This window comes from Eschrichtius robustus, chromosome 2 (assembly GCF_028021215.1).
Source record: "Eschrichtius robustus isolate mEscRob2 chromosome 2, mEscRob2.pri, whole genome shotgun sequence".
NCBI classification, from domain to species: Eukaryota; Metazoa; Chordata; class Mammalia; order Artiodactyla; family Eschrichtiidae; genus Eschrichtius; species Eschrichtius robustus.
Genome location: NC_090825.1, coordinates 57,458,778 through 57,481,057, shown reverse-complemented (window position 1 = coordinate 57,481,057; position 22,280 = coordinate 57,458,778). Strand labels below are relative to the sequence as shown.

The 22,280-nt window shown below is 38.5% G+C and overlaps 1 protein-coding gene across 1 annotated transcript in view; it reads right to left on the bottom strand.

Annotated features, from left to right (window-relative positions):
- ARHGEF28 (Rho guanine nucleotide exchange factor 28) overlaps nt 1-22,280 on the bottom strand; it is a 285,463-nt gene that overhangs the window by 227,871 nt on the left and 35,312 nt on the right. Inside the window, 1 exon segment of the mRNA XM_068535504.1 lies at nt 4,721-4,764. Within this exon segment, the coding sequence (XP_068391605.1) occupies nt 4,721-4,764 (44 nt within the window).

Genomic DNA, 22,280 nt, shown 5'->3' with positions numbered 1-22,280 from the left:
TTCTCTTTCTGACTTACTTCACTCTGTATGACAGACTCTAGGTCCATCCACCTCACTACAAATAACTCAATTTCGTTTCTTTTTATGGCTGAGTAATATTCCATTGTATATATGTGCCACATCTTCTTTATCCATTCATCTGTCGATGGACACATCCATAGATTTTTCTAAAGGTATAAAGAATCTATCATCTGTAGGAAGGATTCTCTATAGTGACCCAAAAGTAAAGACAGAAAAACATTTTAACTAAAAAATGTTATAAGAGATTAATCAAAACAGGTTATAATCAAAGGAACAAAAATATCACAGGACCCACTTGAATGAAGTATCCTTTTGTGAAGGATAGGTAGAAGTTGGGAAATAATTACTATCAATTTTTTTCTCCATGATTATTGCCCCACTATGTGATTTAATTCTTCTTGAGATAAACCTTGTAATTTATATTTTTAAAGCCTGTCTTGGGACTTTCCTGGTGACACAGTGGTTCAGAATCCACCTGCCAGTGCAGGGGACACGGGTTCAAGCCCTGGTCCAGGAAGATCCCACATGCCGTGGAGCAACTAAGCCCGTGCGCCACAACTACTGAGCCTGCACGCCACAACTACTGAAGCCCACATGCCTAGAGCCTGTGCTCCACAACAGGAGAAGCCACCGCAATCAAATTAAGAGATCCAATGTATCAGTCAAATGAGAAAACACATCATGTAAATAAATGCCAAGAGAACCTTCAATAAAATTCTATGCAAATATAGATAAAACTCTGGAAGAAAATACACCAAAAATGTCAACAGTGATCATTTGAATAACAGGATTAAAGATGGTTTTGATTTTTGCATATATTTTTAGATAAGTATATGTGAAATACAATAAATATGAATAAAATGTTAAGGGTTTATAAACCAGATTGCAGTAAACGAGGAGAAACTAGAAGTGAATATTTATGAAACCTCTGAAGACAGAAGGTCACAGAGGGGGTCTGCCGCAAGATATAAAAACAAGTCAGAGTCTAGTTTGTGTCTGCTTTGTTTATGTGTTACTTATTTGATGAAATTTAAGACTTGTTTTCATTATAATACTTCCCCACTGACCTCTTCCTACATGAGGTCAAATGGTCACATTGGCTTAGGTCAATTCATAAAAATATTGACATAAAACATCAAGTGAAAAAAGCAGATTACAACACATATATGTATATATAATGAGTCAATTATGTTAAATATATAATGTATTTCATCTGAGATACCAGTTATGATATGCATTTTATATTCCACTAAGAGAAAAAACTGCAAAGTATGATATAATGTGAGATTTTATGCTTATTAAAAGAGCTCATCTAAATTTATTTATAGAGACTTTACTACATTATCATGTTGCTCTTTCCATGTCTTTCTATATACACAGTAACTTTGCCTTTTTAATGCCAAATCACGGTGAAATCATTTTGAAAGCAATTAATTCACATAGTTCCAGCAAGGCACATAAGTAATCTGAAATGACAACAACATGAACCATTGTGACCAAGGTCACACATGCATAGGTAATGACAGCTCCATCACGACATCTGCCAGGATACACAGTGAAGTAACAGCATCTCAATTTCAGAGATGTAAAATGAGAAAACTGTACCTTAAAACTGGTGAAATAATGTTTTAAATTATCTATAGAGGATGAGATTATGAGCGACTTATTTTCTTAACATTTTCTGTATTTTTCATTTTATTCTAATTAGTATATATTATTTGATAATTAGAGAAAAAATTTTTGCTCTCCTTTGGTCTATTTAAGTCTCTTCTCTCGTTAAGCAATGTGTATTGACTCTTCCTTAGCCTGGTCATAATCTGGTAGGTCTGAGTTAAAATAGCTGTACCAGGATGTTGATCAACTACAAGGTTTTGAAAGCTGCAGGCATAAACCTCCCAGACTTCAGACAATACTACGAAGCTACAGTAATCAAAACAGTGTGGTACTGGCACAATAAAAGACATATGGAGCAGTGGAACAGAACAGAGAGCCCAGAAATAAACCCACACACCTATGGTCAATTAATCTTCAACAAAGGAGGCAAGAATATACAGTAGGAAAAAGAGAGTCTCTTCAGCTAGTGGTGTTGGGAAAGCTGGACACCTGCATGTAAATCAATGAAGTTAGAACACTCCCTCACACCCTACACAAAAATAAATTCAAAATGGCTTAAAGACTTAAATATAAGACATGACACCGTAAAACTCCTAGAAGACAATACAAGCAAAACATTCTCTGACATAAATCGTACCAGTGTTTTCTTAGGTCAGTCTCAAGGCAACAGAAATAAAACCAAAAATAAACAAATGAGATCTAATCAAACTTATAAGCAACCTATGGACTGGGAGAAAATATTTGCAAATGATGTGACTGACAAGGCCTTAATTTCCAAAATACCCCAACAGCTCATACAACTCAATAACAAAAAAACACACAACCCAATCAAAAAATGGGCAGAAGACGTAAATAGACATTTCTCCAAAGATGACATACAGATGGCCAGTAGGCACATGAAAAGATGCTCAACATCACTAATGATTAGAGACAGGCAAATCAAAACTGCAATGAGGTATCACCTCACACTGGTCAGAATGGCCATCATTAAAAAGTCTATAAACAACAAACGCTGAAGAGGGTGTGGAGAAAAGGGAACCCTCCTACACTGTCGGTGAGGATGTAAACTGGTGCAGCCACTAGGGAAAACAGTACGGAGGTTCCTTAAAAAAATAAAAATAGAGTTGCCATATGATCCAGGAATCCCACTCCTGGGCATATATCTGGAGAAAACTATAATTTGAAAAGATACATGCACCCCAATGTTCATAGCAGCACTATTTACGATAGCCAGGACATGGAAGCAACCTAAATGTTCACTGACAGATGAATGGATAAAGAAGATGTCATATGTATATACAATGGAACACTACTCAGCCATAAAAAAGAATGAAATAATACCATTTGAAGCAACATGAATGGACCTAGAGATTATCATACCAAGTGAAGTAAGTCAGAAACAGAAAGACAAATACCACATGATATCACCTATACATGGAATCTAAAATATGACACAAATGAACTTATTTACGAAACAGAAACCGACTCACAGACAGAAAACAAACTTATGGTTATGAAAGGGGAAAGGGGGTGGGGAAGGGATAAATTAGGAGTTTGGGATTAGAAGATACAAACTACTATATATAAAATAGATAAACAACAAGGTCCTACTGTATAGCTCAGGGAACTATATTCAATATCCTGTAATAAACCATAGTGGAAAAGACTATGAAAAAGAAAAAAATATATACATATGTATAACTGAATCACTTTGCTGTACACCAGAAACCAACCCAACATTATAAATCAACTATACTTCAATTAAAAAAAAAAGAAAAACTACGAGGTTTTGTATCCTCATTAGACTTGTAGATCTGTTTGGTTTGACGTAGGAGAGCAGAGTGGAATGAACAAAGCTAAGGAGGAGAAAGGTACAAAAAAAAAAAAAGACTTGGGAGTACTCTAAATTTAGCCTTGGACCAGTCTTTTTTTTTTTAATCGTTAATTATGGCTGGGCCAAGTCTAACTATCTATAATACATTTTATAACCTGCAAATCACAATCGAGAGAGAATACTCCAGACCCCTGAGTAACCCAGAAGGCAACTTTTTCATTATTCTGAAATCCATTTATTTTATCATTTTGTCTTTCTCCAGAGAACAGAGTGGGGTATGTGTAAGGGGGAGGGAGGTGACAGCAAGGGAAGAGGTGGAAGGGAGAGAGGGAGGGCCACCTGGGTAGTGAAGTATGTTAAGGGGAAACGAATGAATATATTTTAACTGATTTAAGATTCTGACTAAATTTGTTCCAAGTCCTTGATATTCTGTTCTATTCGGGATACATCTGAATTGAGGTCATGTCCTTATTCTAGATCTAGTACTCTTGGTGTATTTCTTGAGTTGATGATGATTCAAAGGCCACTTGAAACCCTAATTCCCATACACACATCCATGCCCACCTGCCACCAAACATAGGTTCCAAGGAAAGAGGTTTTGCCTAAAATAAGGAAGAGAAAATCATCTGCCATTTTCTATGTGGGGAGACAATTGGCTCACTTCTGTTACACCCAGTAACTGTTCTCAAGATTGGAATCCTCTCTCAGCCCAGAAGGTACATCTGACTAGGAATCTCACCGGGCAGCTCTGTCACCCAATCCCCCACCTACTCTATGTATGTCCCAGCACTTTTCCCTTTGAATTCCTACTTCAGGATTTTACCTGACACAATTGTCACTGAACCTTCTCCCCAAAAAAGATACACACAGAAAACATTCTTGGCTATTATCAGGATATCATAAAATAATGTGTTCAAAAATCATTCACATAGATGAACTCAGTATTTCTGAGTCCAAAAGTTATACAGTTAAGCATTGGTGGTTATAGTGGTGAGCAGAGTTGCCTTCCAGAAGTTATACAGTTAAAAGTTACTCAGGAAAATATAATTAAAACCCAGACTTTGGAACCAGGAGCCAACCAGTTTTAAAAGGCTCATGCAAAGGCTTGAACTAGACAGTAATGTTGTGTGTTGTTTTTTTAAAAGCCCCAACTCAATAGCCAACAGAACATTTCTTCCCACTTCAGTCACAAGGGGTTTCAGGTTCAAGAAAGGGCCACTTAGACCTGCAGCCCAATGCTCAGGCACTTACATAAAGAGGTACTTCACTGCAGTTCAGCTCCATGGCTTCCGCGTCTGCAATGAAAATAATAGAAGTGAGAGTTATTGTAGGAGCCCCGTGTGACCAGCCAGCAGAGCTGCGCCCTGCCCTTTAGTTAACATCGTAGAGGGAGGAGTAACCCGCTAGATAGGACAACCGCAGAGACAAAATTAAGAACAAAGGAATAAGATGCTCTCCATATAAAATATCCTCCTCCCTTTCTTCTTTCACATGAAGATCCACACATAAGGAAAACCTATCACCCCAAACATTATCCCACAGACTGCTCCCAAATAGAAATTATATTTCAGGAAGCCAAGAAAGGCCAACATAAGCATGTTGCAAGTTTTGCCTTAGTTAATCACTTAGATATAGGCTACTCTGAGGTCAAAATTCACTCTTAGCTGGACGAGGCAGGAGCCTACAGAGACAAGACAGTTCTAAGACCTCTTGGTGAGGGCCAGAGAGTTCAGTCTAGAGGGATGCAGCCCGCTGTCACGCTAACCAACCTCTCCACTAGGTGCACACATCCCATCTGTACCCGGAAACCAACTAGCAACTTAGACAAAAGGTTTATTGAACACCTTCCTTTAAGAAAGGTTTATTGAACACCTTCAATGGGCTCAGCATTACACAAAGATGACCAGTAAATGGTCCAGCCCTCAAAGAGCTCACAGCTGAATGACAGAGACCTAAAGATTGGAAGAAAGTGAAGAGTGGGCTGCATGAGAACTCTGAGTAGGGCAGACAAGGAGACTCACGGCCCCCATCACCTTTCCCCTCTCCGCCCACCCACCTGCGTCCTCTGGGACAGGGTTCTGCTCACCAGGCCAAGCCTGGCTCTGGTCCCCAGGCCACAGCCAGCTGCAGGACTTTGGGGATGTCTCTTAAGAAGGCAGACACATAGCAACCTGAATCGTGACTCTGAGTACAGTAACCCCCAGAGGTCACACTTGACCTGGAGGAAAAACATAAAGAATTCTATTTTAATTTACTTTTTGAAAAATCATTTAGCTCAAGTTTTACTAATAGTTCATATACATGAGGACACTGGCACCCTCCTAGGTCACAAGTCACATTCCATGAGTCATCCTGAGAGAAGACCGAAGGTCACACGAGGCCAAGGGGTTGACAGCAGAGCCCTCCTCGGCCCACATTTTCAACACTTTGTGCCCTGTGGCAGTTCATGTAGACCCACGTAAATGGGCTTATGGGTATCATCATCAATTTGTAATGAAACTAACCTCACAAACTGGATGAATGGCTTAAGGAGTCCAAGAAAGAAAGTTCAAATTCAAGATAATACTAACCACAAGAATGACAAACCTGAGACTCCCAATCCCAGTATCAATTGTTCATCAGCTACACTATGAAATAAAAATTATGACCAATCCAAGAGCACTGAGTAGAGCCCCTCAAGATTCAAAATTATCAAGAAGGCATTTAAAATATGAACGTATATACACCAGCACATGTACCATGACCCTCACACTAAATGTACACTGTGTCTCAAGACAGTAGCCATTTTTTTCAACTATGTTCACAGTCATGCCATACATAATTCCAATCCTTTACAAAATTTCGGCAAACTTGATAATAAAATTAGAAGATCCTTTTAAGATTTCTACCTAATAGCAAAAGAAATGAATGTATTCTATAGCAAATGCTGTGCTAAGAAAAAAGGCTGAAATCCACAAAGTAAAAAAAAAACAAAAACGAAAATGCTTTCCTTTATGAGCAAAACTTTCAAAACTTAGTATTTTAAGAAGCATGTTAGGACATATTAAGCTGTGTGGGAGGCTTGCCATACACTTAGAAGAAAGTACAGATGGTATTAGATTTTTGTCTGATAAAATACACTAAAAAAAAAAACCACTTTTGGTGAGAATATGAAGACATTCTGAAGAGTGAATTACTTCTTTAATAAGTAATGATCTACAGGAAAATTGTTCCAGTACAACCACTGATAGGGTAGCTTCTCAGATAAGAAGTTTAAAAAGCACATACACAAAATTCATTCACTGTGTCATTCATGGGTGAGATACTGCAAAGAAGAACTTGAAGCCAAAAGCACACAGTTCCACAGAATGTCAGTGTGGTTAACTTTATAGAAATAAGACCTTCAAACATGGTCAAATCTTTACAATTGCTGTAACAAGACGGGAAATGACCATAAAAATCTTTACCACATTAAGGTGTGTTGGTTATATCGCAGCAAAGTACTTTAAAAAGTTGCCAAACATGTACTACCTAATTTTCTAACAAAAATAGAAGTGTTCCATATTTGCTGGGATTTCTGAGATGAAAACTGGCTGTTTATAGCAGATCTTTTAAAAATAGTTTTCAGGGCTTCCCTGGTGGCGCAGTGGTTGAGAATCTGCCTGCCAATGCAGGGGACGCGGGCTCGACCCCTGGTCTGGGAGGATCCCACATGCCGCGGAGCGACGGGGCCCGTGAGCCACAATTGCTGAGCCTGCGCGTCTGGAGCCTGTGCTCCGCAACAAGAGAGGCCGCGACAGTGAGAGGCCCGCGCACCGCGATGAAGAGTGGCCCCCGCTTGCCACAACTAGAGAAAGCCCTCGCACAGAAACGAAGACCCAACACAGCCATAAATCAATAAATAAATAAATAAAAATAGTTTTCAAATAAATATCCTATGCCTTCAAGAAAGGGGTGATATTTTAACAAGTGAAAAAGAAAATGCATCTGAAAAGAAACTCAGGTTACAGACAGTGTATACCACTGTAAAAACATTTTGAAAAAGTATTTGCACCTTTCCATTTTGTGATTTCGTTGCAAAAATTATTTAAAGTTTGCCACCTACAAAAGCCCTCATACATGCATGCTTTAAATTTTTGGAAAAAGCTTTCTAATCTATTTTTTTTAACCTTTCCAAATGTTTCATGGGTTTTATATTCTTTAAATGCAACAACTTCTGATTAATTTGCAGGAGGAATGATTGACATCATGGAAGATGGGAATTTATTAGCCACATTTAAACTCTTGTACAATTGTTGGATGGGGTTAAAATATAAATCCCTTTATGTACAAGTACAGCCAGCACTCACTTCTTCAATTAGAATCTATTTATCATAACATGGTATCTTTTTCAGCTATGACACTTCAAAATCAACTTCAAAGTAAACAGTACTTGGAACCAGACATTCAAGCTGAACTGAACACAGCATTAAAATTATTAAGCAAAGGTTTTCAAAAGAATGACACATTTTCATCATATTACTCTCACTGGCATGTATTACATGTCAATGTTTTTAGTGAGTGAAAAAAGGGCTATTAATAAAAAAAAAATCTTACTATAATGTTTAATCCTTATAGCTTTGTAGATTTCAGATATGTTTTAGAATATACACTGTTACAGTAATATGTTTTATTAATAAATACATTAAGTAAGGGATACATGTTAACATATTATACTTAAGGGTATATACACGTCAACATTTTGAAGCTCCGCTCTATAAAGTAAGCCTTTTCCCCTACTTGTTAGGCTACTTTTCCCAATAGTTTTCCTCCAGGCTCAGCAGACAAAGGCACGACCAGTGGAGTGTGGGGTGATCACCAGCGCCTCTGGAGTTCTGTATTTATACAGTGAAAAGGCCCTCATGACCTGCACTGGAGCGCAGAATCCAACCTCGCATAGCTTTGTGAAGAATCCAGGTTCTCCACCGACGCCATCAAATGCCTGCCTCAAATTTGAATTATAATCATCTCAGGCAAAAGGCAAAACATCAAGGGCTAAACAACATACTGTTTGTATTTCACCTGATATTTAGCAACTCATATTTTATTATTCCTGCCTACTCTACCTTTTACCACTTTTCAGTAAAGAAATTTAAGAGCCATTCTGAGCAGCAGTTATTTTGTTTTTCAGAGAAACTACTTTTCACTCCTTGAAAAAATAAACTAAAAACTAAAGTCCCCCCAGTTCTCAACCTCTGTTCCAACACTTCTAAAACCCCATCAGGATTTCCTACTTAAGTTGTAGAGAACATAGTTTGCTGCCAATATATTATATCCTCAAATAAAACTTCAAACCAGAATAGATATTAAAAACTATATTCTCACTTTCCTGTAATTAATTCCTCTTTTATAGCAAAGAGCAGTAAGTTCTGTGCTCACTTGCTGAGCTGCATGGCTAAATATGGCCATGCCTCCTTTTACATCAAGTTTAATGATAAAAAATTTGTGTTTGCTAAATAAGCAAGTCACAATTGCCTAAGTTCTTCACATGCTGTAGCTTTTCACTATATAAGTGAAGTAGCATGCGCTACACTCCACTTCCTAAAGCTTGAGTTCTCCACCTGCAATTTCAAAAACTGAGACTCAAGTCCTTTTTTATTGTACTGTATTTTTGAAAATGTTTATTGGGAAAGTAAAGAGCCAATACATTTCTAGTCTTGCTGGCAGACTCCATGGAATAATTTGGGGTCTTAGTACAGAGTTTCTAAGTTTGCTCCCAAAAGGGGAAAAAAAATCTTATGAAAAGATCATCAAGACATAAAAGATTCAATATTTTAGATATTTTATGAAGCATACATACTATTCCAATATGTCTGGTTGCTAGTTAACACTAAAGAAAAATATTAGACTATTTTCAACAGGTGAAAAGAATATTTTAAATTTAAAACATAACATTTAACTAATACAGAAAAAAATCAGTTCTTTGAAGTTCTGGGTTTCTCATGTTTTTGCATCTAAATGAAATATTCTAAGACTGATTCAATATAAAACCCATGACTAATTTTGTCATTCAACGTGCTAAAAGTCATTGGCGTGTATGCCTCTCGTACAACTTATTAACAGATAATGTTCAAATATTTGTCCGTATTATAAATAACTCCATTTTGAAGGCTAATGGTGTGTCAGGCACTGCGTCGAGTATTTCACAAACATCATCTCAAAGAATCCTCATGGTAGCATTGAGAAAAATGTGGAAGTCCTAGTTACCTAAATCTTCATTTACAAGTGCCTCCAGTTACAAGGTTAACTGAGGAGCAAGTTACCTAAACAAAAATACTTAAATGAACTGACCACTTACAGAATTACAAGCAAAAACCTCCGTTGTTCATTCTTCACCCCACCCAATGCTGGCATCTACTCTCTAGCCATTTTACCTTGAACATCAAAAAAAATTTTTTTGTAGTTGTTTGTTCAGGGCTTGGTACGGTTACCAGATATTATAGCTAAATACAAATCAACTCAAAATAAAACTGGAAATCTTTTTTAAGCATGAAATAAGGTTAAATAAAATTGAGAAAAGAATTTGAGTACTGCAGAACTTCAAGTCATATACAAAACTATCAATGAGAATGTGACAGAGATCCATTAACAAGTAAGAAGAAATAATCATAATGAGATAAAGGCTTAAAGATAGTAACTTCAACATTAAATGAGTAACAGCACCTTCTCCCCACCCTAGGAGAAAATGGGAGACATGCTTGGGTATTTCTAATAAACATGAGCCCCATAATAATGCTCTGAAAATCAAACGTGATGACATGGATGTCCTACTGTGCTATCAGTCGTGTCAGAAGAAAAGTCACAACCTCCTCTAATCTCTCACACACACATGATTCACCTTATGTTCATTCTAAGAGTTAGCAGAGTTAAAAACTCAGCATGCATTAGGTCACACCGAACAAGGCTGGGCTGGTATTCGAGCAGCCACTCCAGAGCCTGTAATTCTAGCCATGATGCTCTGCTGCCTTTCAGCCAAAGGAATAAACTTTACATTTTAAAAATATTTTCATAATTTTAATTTCATTTTCAAAAACTAGAACCCCAGGCAAATTTTTTCTCCACCCCTGTTACCTCTGAATTGTGGTCCCCACTTTAAGAAGCTTCACTTTAAAGGGCTTTCCTGATACTTGCTCTCTTCAGAGAGGAGGACCTCCAGCACCCCTGTCTCCACTTCACAAGAGCAAAGAAAAGCTCAGCAAAGTTGTGCCACTTGGTTGAGGATGAGGCCGAGAGGCTAGACATGGCCGAGGCATGTGGATCCAACCTGTCTGAGCCCAGAGCCCATGCCCTCCTTTGCCTCAGCAGAGTCCTTCTGTAACATTACTATGGTCTGAAAGACAGCAATTTGCTGGGCTAAAAGGCTGCAAAAGCCTCACAGCTAGGAGTACAGACTCAAGAACAGGCTGCGTTTGAACACCAGTTATACCCTGTTCTAACTGTGTGACTTTGGGTCTGTTATTTACCTCCCTGGGCCAGTTTCCAATGTGTCAAGTAGAACTAGTAACAGTACCTACCCCCTAAGATTGTTGGGAAGATTAAGAGATTTGATAGAGAAAAAAAGAGAAAACACTTAACGGCCTATCATAAGCACTCAATAAATGCTAGCTGTAACTATTTTTATTATCATTGTACAGTAAACATACGCAAAGGATTTTTTAAAACATTTGAATCTTTATTTAATCATTCAGAACCTCTACATATTAGACTGATCAAAATGATTCAGGAGTAATTGGGGTAAAGATGGTCTAAAAGAGGCCTATCCAGCTCAGCCTCATCCTGGCAGCCCCAAGGAATCCTCAGGCATCAGGAATTCTGAAGAGCACTGTACCACATCAGTATAATACTGTCAAGCTCCAAAGAATTTTATTTGACTTTATAGAACCAAACATTCCCCCTACAGTTTGAAAATTCAAAGGGCAGAGAGCAATTACTATTGGGGTAATTCAATTGCTACCTCAGTTTGAAACCTTCTGCACTTAGAGGGAAATGTTGATTCACAGCTCCTTTGTGAACCTAGGAGTGTAGAATTTTAATTGTATTTCACAACTGTTATACTAACAGGAGGAGGAAAGAACAGTTAAATGGGAGGTAAGGCCAAGTCTAAGTAAAAACCTTCAATGGCAGCACAATGGATGGGCAAGAAGAAAGCATTTTAGAAATAAACCTACTGTTTAATACACAACGGTGTCTACAGACCTGCTTCAGACTGTAGTTATCTACCTGAGTTATGCAGGTCTAAGCAGCTTTAAGTGAAAGAGTAGAATTATCTGGTGAACTCAGTGTGGGCAGATGTCTGAAGATTAGAAAGCAAGCAACACAATAACCATTCAATGGGATCTCATTAATTCAAACTACTGGGGGTGGGGAGGAAGAAGGGGAGCCAGTCAGTCTGAAATAGTACAGCCTAAATTAGAGGACATTTGCAAAGTACAAAGAGGAGCGGGAGCTAGCTGCTAACACAATGTTCCGCCAAACCAGTCACACTTGCTGGTATTTCACAGGATGTATTTGCACACAAAGTGATTAGGCCCTTAAAAGCTTTCTATAAGTCAATTGAACATATGCGTACCATCTCACTTATGCTATTAATCCGTTTAGTGTATTCTTCATAGTCAGTGCAAAGCTCAATCACTCAAGTATCTTGGGCAAGTTACATCCTATCAGGGCATCAATGTCCTCATCAGCAACAGATCTATAAAGTTCCTCCATCATGTCAAAGTCAACTCACTGTCACTGTGTGCACAACACTATGCAGGTTGTCATGGGAGGGATATTAAAATATATAAAATATAAAATATATAAAATAGTGCCCCTATCATTGATGATAAAAATAGTGGCATCACCAAATCTTGGAAAGGATGTGGAGAAACTGAATCACTTATACATTGCTGGTGAAAATGCAAAATAATATAGTCACTCTGGAGAACAGCTGGGCAGTCTCTTAAAAACTAAACACACAGTGCCACCAGCAATTCCACTAATGGGTATTTCCCCCCCCGAGAAATAAAAGTTTATGTTCACACAAAAACCTGGACACGATTGTTCATAGTCTTACTTATAACAGCCAAAAACTAGAATCAGCCCAGATGTCTTCAGTAGGTGTATGGTTAAACTCTGTTGTCTTTGTGCACGCTTACATATGTACATACATAACTCAGCAAGATATACTACTCAGCAATTAAAAGGAGCAAACTATTTATTCAACATGGATCAATCTTCAGGAAATTATGCTGAGTGATGAGAGCCAGTCCCAAAAGGTTACAGACTATAATCCCACTTATATAATAATATTTTTTAAATGAGAAAAATTAATGGACAACAGATTAGTGGTTGTCAAGGGTGAGAAACAGTATTGGGAGAGGTGAGGAGGGAAGGCAGTCATGACTATAAAAGGGCAACATGAGGGATCCTAGTGGTTTCAGAACTGTTCAGTATCTTGACTGTAGTGGTGAACGCATGAACCTACACACGTGACAAAAATGGTACAGAAATTTAAGATCACACGTACTAGTGAATGTAAGTAAAACTGGAAAACCTGAATAAGATGGGTACATTGTATCACTGTCCATATTAATTGAGCTTATTATAACAGTTTTACAAAATGTTACCATTGGGTAGAGAATATAAAGTTTCTCTATACTGTTTCTTACAACTGAATGTGACTGTACAATTATCTCAATAAAATTGTCAATTTGAAAAGTCATGCTAAAATTTATGTATGCTAATCAATTTTCTCTCTGGTGGTGGCCATCCCCCCACCCCCGGCCCACATTTTCCAATAATATTGCCATTGCTTAAAATAGTTTTAGAATTTCTTTCTCAGCTTATGACATGTTTTGATTATTTTGTGTGGCAGCAAGGCTTTATCCTTAGGAATAAATTTGAAACTTTAAAATGTCAAAAGAAATTCAGAACTGTGTTAGAGAAGAAACATGAGGGAACAAAGTAGGAAATACTATTTATGGGCAAAAACAAAGTAACTGCTAAGTCAAGAAACTGGTTCTCTTTTGTGGAGTCGTGGGCTCCACAATTTAAGGTTGTGGAGAATTTAAGGTTGTGAGATCCAAGATTAAAAAATCACATACTTCTGGTTGAAAATCCCTTCTAGAGGCAATGCGAGGCCAAAGAAGTGTTTGAAGTGAGGCAATAACCTACCTAAGGTTGCCTTGCCATGAGGCTGACCCAAAGACTGCTGAACAGACTGGAGAGAGAAGAAAGTAGAGGCAGAAGAGAGTAGCTGGGGGAATAGGTACATGGAAAATTCTCCTGATACTAAGAAGCATTTCTACAGAGGAGTTAACACATCTAACCGGCGGTGGCAGCCACCACCTCCCCCATGGCTTCCATCTGTATTTCAGGCAGCAAACTGCGGCCATGAGCCACCCTCATCCACCCCCCCGTTCCCAACTAGGCTTTATACAGTCTTTGCAGGAACAAAAAGGTACTCTCTGCCCACCACCCATAAAAATTAAGACATTCTTAAACCAGAAGAGCTAGACTAGGGCACCCAATTCTAGACTATAAAACTAGTGGACAAATGTGTAAAACCTGGAGAAATTCTAGAATGATGCTTTAATGTTTAGAAATATGACCTTAACAATGAAAAGAAATGAGGTTTAACCTTAGAAATATAGCTAGTCTCTAAACGTTTCATTTAGTTTAGCATATTTACTCAGAACTTCCTATATGCTTAGCACTCAGTTAAAAAAAAAAGTATAAATGTCTCCCTTCAAGTGTCTATCAGTCTATTTGAAAAGGGCATACCGATATGAAATAGGCAAATAAGCTAGAGGACAGACAACTAAATACCAAGGATAACATAAACATTCACTTACGCTACAAATATTTATTGAGTATCTATCATATCCTAGGCACTGAGGATGCAAGGATGAATTCTGTCCTAGAGGAAATGCCAGCCCAGTGAGAAAAAGGAAAACAATGGTAATTGTAAATGGTAAAATATGTGTGGGATTCTGTGAACACAGGGAAGCAGAAATACTCAAATCAGTCAGCAGGTGAGGTATCGGGCATGGTTCCCCAAGGAAATGAGGTTTAAGCTAAGTCTTAAAGAATACATACTACGGCTTTTAACTAGGGGCATTCCTACCCAGAAAGGCATTTGGAAATGAGGGCAGAGCATGTCTGGTTTCCTACCTGACTGGGTTGGTGGGGTAGGAGAAGAGCAGAAGAGGGAAGGGAGCTGCTACTGGCATTCAGCAACAGGAACCATGGGTACTGAGTGTCCTAGAATACTGGATCAGCCCTGCACAAAGAACTGTCCCACCCCAAATGCCAATAGCGAGCCTTGCTGAAAATCACTGAGACAGATAATAGATGTTCACCAGGTAGACCATGAAATGGGAGGACATTTCAAGCAGAAGAAATAGGTACAACTACATGGAAGCATAAAAGAAGAGGTTATTCAGTAGCACCTCCAGGGCTACTGAAAGTGTGTGTAGGGTAGCGGTGGGAGAGAAGGATGAAAGCTTTTTCTGAGCCCCAAATGTTATGTCATCCTAAGTAACATGAACTTCAAGCCAGTGAGTGGCTTTAAGCAAGAGAGGGGTGTGATCCAAATTGTGTTTTAAAGAGATCGCTGTGACACAGGTGGTAGATGGATTGGAAAGAGAGAGAGAGACCAAAGTCAGGGAAACCAGGTAAGAGACCACTGCTATTGTTCAGGTGAAAGACATTGAGAGCCTGATTCAAAGCAATGTAGTAGGGTGGGCAAATTTAAGAGATTAAAGAACAAAATGGAAAGGCCTTGATGCTTAACTAGATGTAGGGCATAAGGATCAGGAGGAATCGAGGGTGATTCCTTGGTTCCTGGTTTGGGAAATGAGATAGACAATGCCATTGACCAAGATGGGGAAAGTGAAAGGAAAAGCAGATGAATGACTCGGAGGAAAAAAATGAGTACTGGCCATAATGAGTTTGAGATGTGAGGACTGGTGTCCAAGACAGGTCAAAAGCAGGGATCTGGAGTTCAAGAAAGAGGTCTGGGCTGGAAAGAAAGAGTTTGATAATATAGAACAGTAGTTAAAGTCATTGGGAGTAAATGGGATGGATCAAGGAAGTGGATACACACAAATTCAAAAAGGGCTTAGAACAGAACCTTGGAGAACTCCAAGAGAAAGGTAGAGGAAGAGGGGCTCACAAAAGGCATTCAGAAATAGAGAAATAATCAGGGCTGACATTTACTGAGCACTATTTATTGTGCTAGACAATGTTCATCTAATCCTCACAACCCTATAGAGTACCTCCTGCTACTGTCCCCATTTTACAAATGGGAAAAGTGAGGCATAGAGAGGTTAAGCAGGTTGCCCAAAGGCACACAACTACTAAGTGGTAGAACCAGGATTCAAACCCAAGCAGTCTGGTTCCAGATCCCACACTCCCAACTATCTAACTATTGCTATGTTAGAAATTTAGAATGTGACAAAATCCAAGAGAAATGAACAAGGCAGCAAACCCTGTGGGTAAATGATGCAAAGCAAGATAAGAACTGAGAAGGACCCACTGAAGCCATGATTTGAGAGGTTGCTGGCCTGCTTGGCCACAGCCATGTTGGAAGGAGCAGCCTAATGAGGGCAGTGGAGCAGTAACCAGGAGGTAAGGAGTGGAGAAAATCATGTTAAACAGTAAATGCTTTAAGAGTTTAGGAAAATGAGAGAACTTTGTGGCTGAAGTTGTCAGAAAAGACTCTTCTGGGAAGAGGGATCTTGACCTGTGTCTCAGAAAGGAGGAACACTGTGAGAACTGGTATTCAAATGTTTTCACTGGTGAAAGCCAAGTCAAAAACTATATTGTTACTGTGACTGAGATCCAGATATACCCCTGGGCTCCAGTGATCCGAACAAATGTGACCTACATATGCTAAGAATAATAACTACAAATTTCTATCACATATACAATAAAGACGTGAAATTCAGCATTTGGGATTCAAGATTAAAACAGAAAAGAACTTTCCTACAGGATAAATATTAAAACAGTGCAATGAGTTAGAAATAAATATTCAGCTAACAAAATAAACACCAAATACATTGTCCTGAATATTTCTAAGGGCACAGAGAAGTATAAGATCCTGCCCTCAAAACATTTATAGAGAGACAAGTCCAACCACATGAACAGTTCAGCAACAATTCAAGAGCTTAAATAATAATTTGATAATAATACATAATTGCTTAGAGCTCACAAGGGACTGCAGCGAGGTCAAGGAGAATGAGGACTCAGAAGGCGCCATGGTCTTTGGAAATTAGAAAGTTACTGGGTATCACTTCCAGGGCAATGGAGAGGAAAATGAAGGGGACTTTTGTTTTATTTCGGTCTTTTTGTTAGCGGGGACCTGTGCATGCTTACCAGGACAAGGGAAAGAAATGAGAATGTCGAAAGTGCTGGGGAGAACAGATCTTGGCACTTGGTGCCTAGTGGCCAAGGATGTTAAATGTCACATAACGGGGACAGTCCTGCATCCTGAAGAACTGTGCCATGTTCTTCTTTGAAATTTGAACAGATTTTAATTTTGCTTCTGATGGCTTAGGTGTGCCTTTTCCTCAAAAGAGAGGTTAGCCAACCTCAGGTCTCCTCCAGAAAGGGGATCCCTCATGGGAGAGTTCCTGTATTCGAGAAAGTCATACCAGTTCACTACATAATACTACCCTTGATGTAATCCCTGAGGAAATTAGCATATAATTTCTTTTCAGATCTACCATTAAAATTCCTAAATATTTTCATTTAAATTATAATTTAACTACCCAACTCATAAATTGTATATTAATATTGATTTTCAGTTAAAAATGAAAACAGAATACTAATCTTACTTCAATTTTTCAAAAAGAGAGTAAAAAGAATTTAGTTTCTAAATCTGCATATTTTCCATTGGAGTGAATGGTTCTGTTTCATGGCATGTAAGTTCCTTGTTGACAGTCCTCACCAAGAGAGACCAAAGAATAAGGCTCTGTCTTTGTATCAGTCTGATCTTGGACAAGTGGGTGGCTCTTAAGATTGGATGTGCTCCAAAAACTGCAATGCCTGCTGTGAGGCAGGTAGAACTTGGGCCCTTTCCCTCTTACTATTTACTCAAGTCCCTTTTCAGATCATGTTTTCCATGGCTCTCGCATAACAGTGTGTTTCCTAAAGCAACACTGAGCTCATTATTCTTAAAAACTGTACTATTACAAAGGAACTAGGAACTAAATGCTACACTTTGCAGAACCTGAAGCAGTAAATGCCACATCAAGGCAGATATTCACATGCCATGAACTGAACTACTCTCTACCTGTTCTAGGAAAAAAATGCAATCTGAAAAACTAACATTTGCACCAACAGAATACACAGGTGTGGTATGTGCATGCCTGAGTGTTTGTGTCTCCCCCCACAAATTCAAATGTTGAAAAGCTCACCCCCAGGATAATGGCATTAGGAGACAGGGCCTTTGGGAGGTTCTTAGGTCATCAGGTTGGAGTCCCCATGAATGGAATTAGTACCCTTATAAAGATGACTCCACAGAGCTCCGCAGCCCCTCCTGCCATGTGAGGACACAACAAGAAGTCTGTGACCCAGAAGAGGGGCCTCACCCAACCACGCTGGCACCTGATCTTGGACTTCTAGCCTCCAGAACTGTGAGAAATAAAGGTATTTCATAATAGCAATGCCAAATACATGGTCACACTTAATAGATACCTCTCATCACCTTAGGTCTTCTCAACAACGTGACTAAATTTAGTTCATCGTTAACCCCACTCGCAACATACACACATACAGGTACACACAAACTTTTACCTTTTATCTCCTAGTTCTTTGCATTCCTATCTTCTAGTAGGTGAGAGCTAACTAATCGAGTGATATAATCCAGGTTAATAGGGTAATGGATAGTCATGGGTATAAAGTCTTGATCTTCCTACCAACAAATCATGCCTTCATTCAAAAACACTGACTCAAAGACAGGAACACAGAAGGAAAGCAAGGCACACAGTTTGGAGCAAGCAGGTCTATGAGCCAAATTACAGAAAATATGCCATTCCCTGACTCAGTGCATGTGTATGCGCCCACATGCAACACAGATCTATCTAGGTGTGTGGCCTATAAATTTAGATTACATATTTGTGGGGAAACCTCATTTTAGATGAGCATTCACAGATACCATACAAAATGTCCCAGGTGTGGAATGTACCTAGTAAACTTAATTACAGTGAGTGAGTGATTTATTGATAGACAGTCTATAACATCAATTCCAGACCACATCCATTACCCACCTCTGAAATGAGCTCATGCCAAGTTATGCTCTACCAATTCATTTCCCCTTTCTAACTACATTACATTTTTAGAAAGAACGACTATGGTTCTTTCCTTTTTTCCTCCATCCTTAAGATGCCACCTCACTCTGAACAAAGACTTCATTCCCTATTTTGAAACCAATACTTTTCATCAATTGGTCACATATTAGGCCATTAGAGCTCTTTCTTTCTGGCTCTGCCTCCAATTCCCTCATCCATCTCCCCTTATGTGTTCTGGGTCCCATTTGTTCCCATTAGCTGAGGGACTTTGCACCCACAGAAGTCCAGGGTCTGCCCTCAGGAACTCCTAGCCTATTGCAGGAAGCATACAATAAAACAGCCAATGCCATGTAATTAACGTTAGAATAAAGAAAAGCACTGGTTGCTAGCAGAGGACAGAGAAAAGGCACCAATCCTACCAGGAATGGGCTGGGTAAATTTGTAAGATGAGTTGACAAGGACTTGTTCCTTTAAGTGTTTAAGAAAACAGACTTTCTTTCTGCCAATATGATGGGTTAAATAACCTGACACCTCTATTGCTCAAAGCATTAGTTAGACTATTTAAGAATTACTTCAAATGCATAGTTTGAACTCTCCCAAGAAAACAAGGGAGCTCTCCAAAAGTCACAAAATTAAGACTCACTGAGAAATACAGTGATGACCTACCGAGAATCTTTGCCCTGAAGAGTTTGGCTGGTCTCAGCCCAGAAGATCGAGTTTAAATGGCCTTTGAGGGCAAGAGACAAAGTCATGGATCCATCTCCTGAATAAAGCAGTACCCAGAGGGCTCTACCTTTAGTCAAATAGAAAAGTATGACCACTAGTAAAAGGAAAAGGCAAGGAACTTTGTCTCGGCCTAAGCTTTTGAAGTGGGGGGGAAAGCGTTCCCTGGAAATCTTCAACTGAAAGATTAACATACACAAAATAGTCCCAGGCTGGTAATGCTGCATTTGGAGTTAACTCAGATTTACGAAACTCCCAAAGTTAGAGTCTCATTTGTCATAGGCCCACAATTCCAAATCATTAAACACTCTATGCAGCTATGCATCACAAGAAAGACAGTACAAACAGCAAAATCAGACCCTCCGAACTTCAAATACACTAACCAAATATTTTAAAATAGAAGCATATTTAAATAAGATGTTGAAAAAAATAACTGAAAGCATGAGAAAGGAACAGGACACTATCCTAAAACACCAGGCTGACTTGACAAAGAACCAAATAAAACTTCTGAAAATAAAAAGGTATAATGTCTGAAACTTCATTGGACAGGTTAAATAACAAAGAAAGAAAAATGAAAAGGTAATCAGTAAACTAGAATTTGAAATTTAAGAGATTACCCAGAATATAGTAAAAAGCTAGAGAAGGGGAAGGATATGAAAGGTGTTAAGAAACATGAAATATAGTATGAAAAGGTCCACATACTTTTTACAGGAGTTCCAGACTGAGATTAAAGGGACAACAGAATATGTGAAGAGATAATTTTGGAGAATTCTTATTAATTGATACAATTCTCAGATGCTGAAAATATATTGAGCTCCAACAAATCTCTATCTAGATACATCATAGTGAAAGTACAGAACACAGAGAGATCTTTAAAAAGAACTTTGCAGAATCATGTCTAGGTGTGATATTAAAATGATTTCTAATGGAGAATAATATACACTGCATTTTGTACGATCAGAGAAAAGTGTAGAAAAATATGTAAACTATATATTGGTTCTCTTACAATGAGAAATTGCTGGGAGTGATGGAAAAGTCTTTTAAAAATCTCTATTATTTTGCTGGTGATACCATGTCTTTTTTAAATAAAAATATTTAAATTTACAATGTAAATTTTTTTATATTTAAAATAATTTATTTGTATTTAATAACTTGTTTTACATTTTAAATATTTAATTTTAATCTTTTAAATTAAAAAAAATTCAATCACAAAAGGAAAATAAATAAAACACCAAAACACCTTGGCTCTGCACTTTTTAAGCAGTGTGCTCCAAGGCCTGTTTCCTTACCTGTAAGAATGGGGTGATAGCGTCTACTTTGCAGAGCTGTGAAGATCAAAGCAGCTACTATAGGTAACTTTCCCAGTGTTGGTACTACAGTTCCTTATTTTAAGGCAAAATCTGCCTCCCCCTAATTTTCACCCATTAGTTCTAAACTGACCTCTGAAACTTCACAGAACTAGGCTAATGCCTTTTCCCACAATCTTTGATGACTACTTATCTCATCAACCCTTCTCCATCCTCTATGTTTTCTCTTCTCTAAGAGGAGAACTGTTTCTTTGATTATTTCCCTAATATCATTGCTTCAAGAACTATTCAATATTATCAGGCCCAAACTGGTCCACATTAACTACACTGCCCATTTTGCTAAAGGTAATAAAAGCCACTCAGGTTTATAACCCTAGAACGTTTATTTCTCTTCCTCCTTCACTTCCACACTCACTCATGTACCATGTAGTAATTACTTGGAGTCTCCCCCCATCATCCCCTCTTCATTCTCTCTACTAAACTGGCATCCCATTCCCATCACCTCCCCCAACCTCCCAGCAATATTCCAAGAGTCTGTTAAGTGATCACCAGAAGCATGTTCCCCCCTCCCCATTTCTAATCCATCTTGGATATTAACACCAGGTTAAATACTCAGTTTAATACTCAAAGTCATTGTTTCCCTTATTTTACTCCTCTGGTCAAGAACAAATCTTAGCCTCTAGTACCTATCAAATCAAATACAAACTCCCCCACTGGGCTTCCAGAGCATCCTGAAATGTTGTTCATCGCACACATAACCCATCGCTCATCACTTCTCCACATAAATCTCACTTAACCCAGATTTGCTCCCCGTGGGTCCCATGCCCAGACTCTATACCACCTTACACTTCCATGAATCCCTTTCTGAATATTCTAACTCTGTAGCATGGGACACTAAGGTTGGAATCTTGGATCAAACACCTACTAACTCTGTGACCTTGGACTACCTCACTGGCCTCACAATATCTGTTGTAAAGATCAAATGGAATCCAGTACACAAAACCCCTAGAGTAGAACTGACACTCAGTAGGTACTCAGTAAACTCCAGGGTCCTGCCTCCCCTCATGTTCCCAATGACTGCTCCTGTATCTTTTATTTTTTCTACAATCTAACACTTATATCCCAGCACTTGTTGCTAATTGTTTCATGTGTTTATCTTATATCCCCAGCTAAATTATTCTCTTGCATCCTTTTTTGTGTTCCATACATACCAAAAAATTAGGAGACTAAGTCCAATCATTATATATTCTTTGACGAGGAGTGGAGGTTAAGAGTGACTATTGTGTTTGAAAACACAACATATTCATTCAACAGCATTTGAGCAACTACTGGGCAACAGGATACCATGTGCTGAGGAGATATAATTCAACAAGAGAAACAAAAATCCCAGCCCATCTGAAGCTGACAGTACAATTTACAGACAATAACCAGAAAATTTTCTAAGAGTACATTTGAAAGTGATATGTGTTATTTTAAAAATGAAGCAAA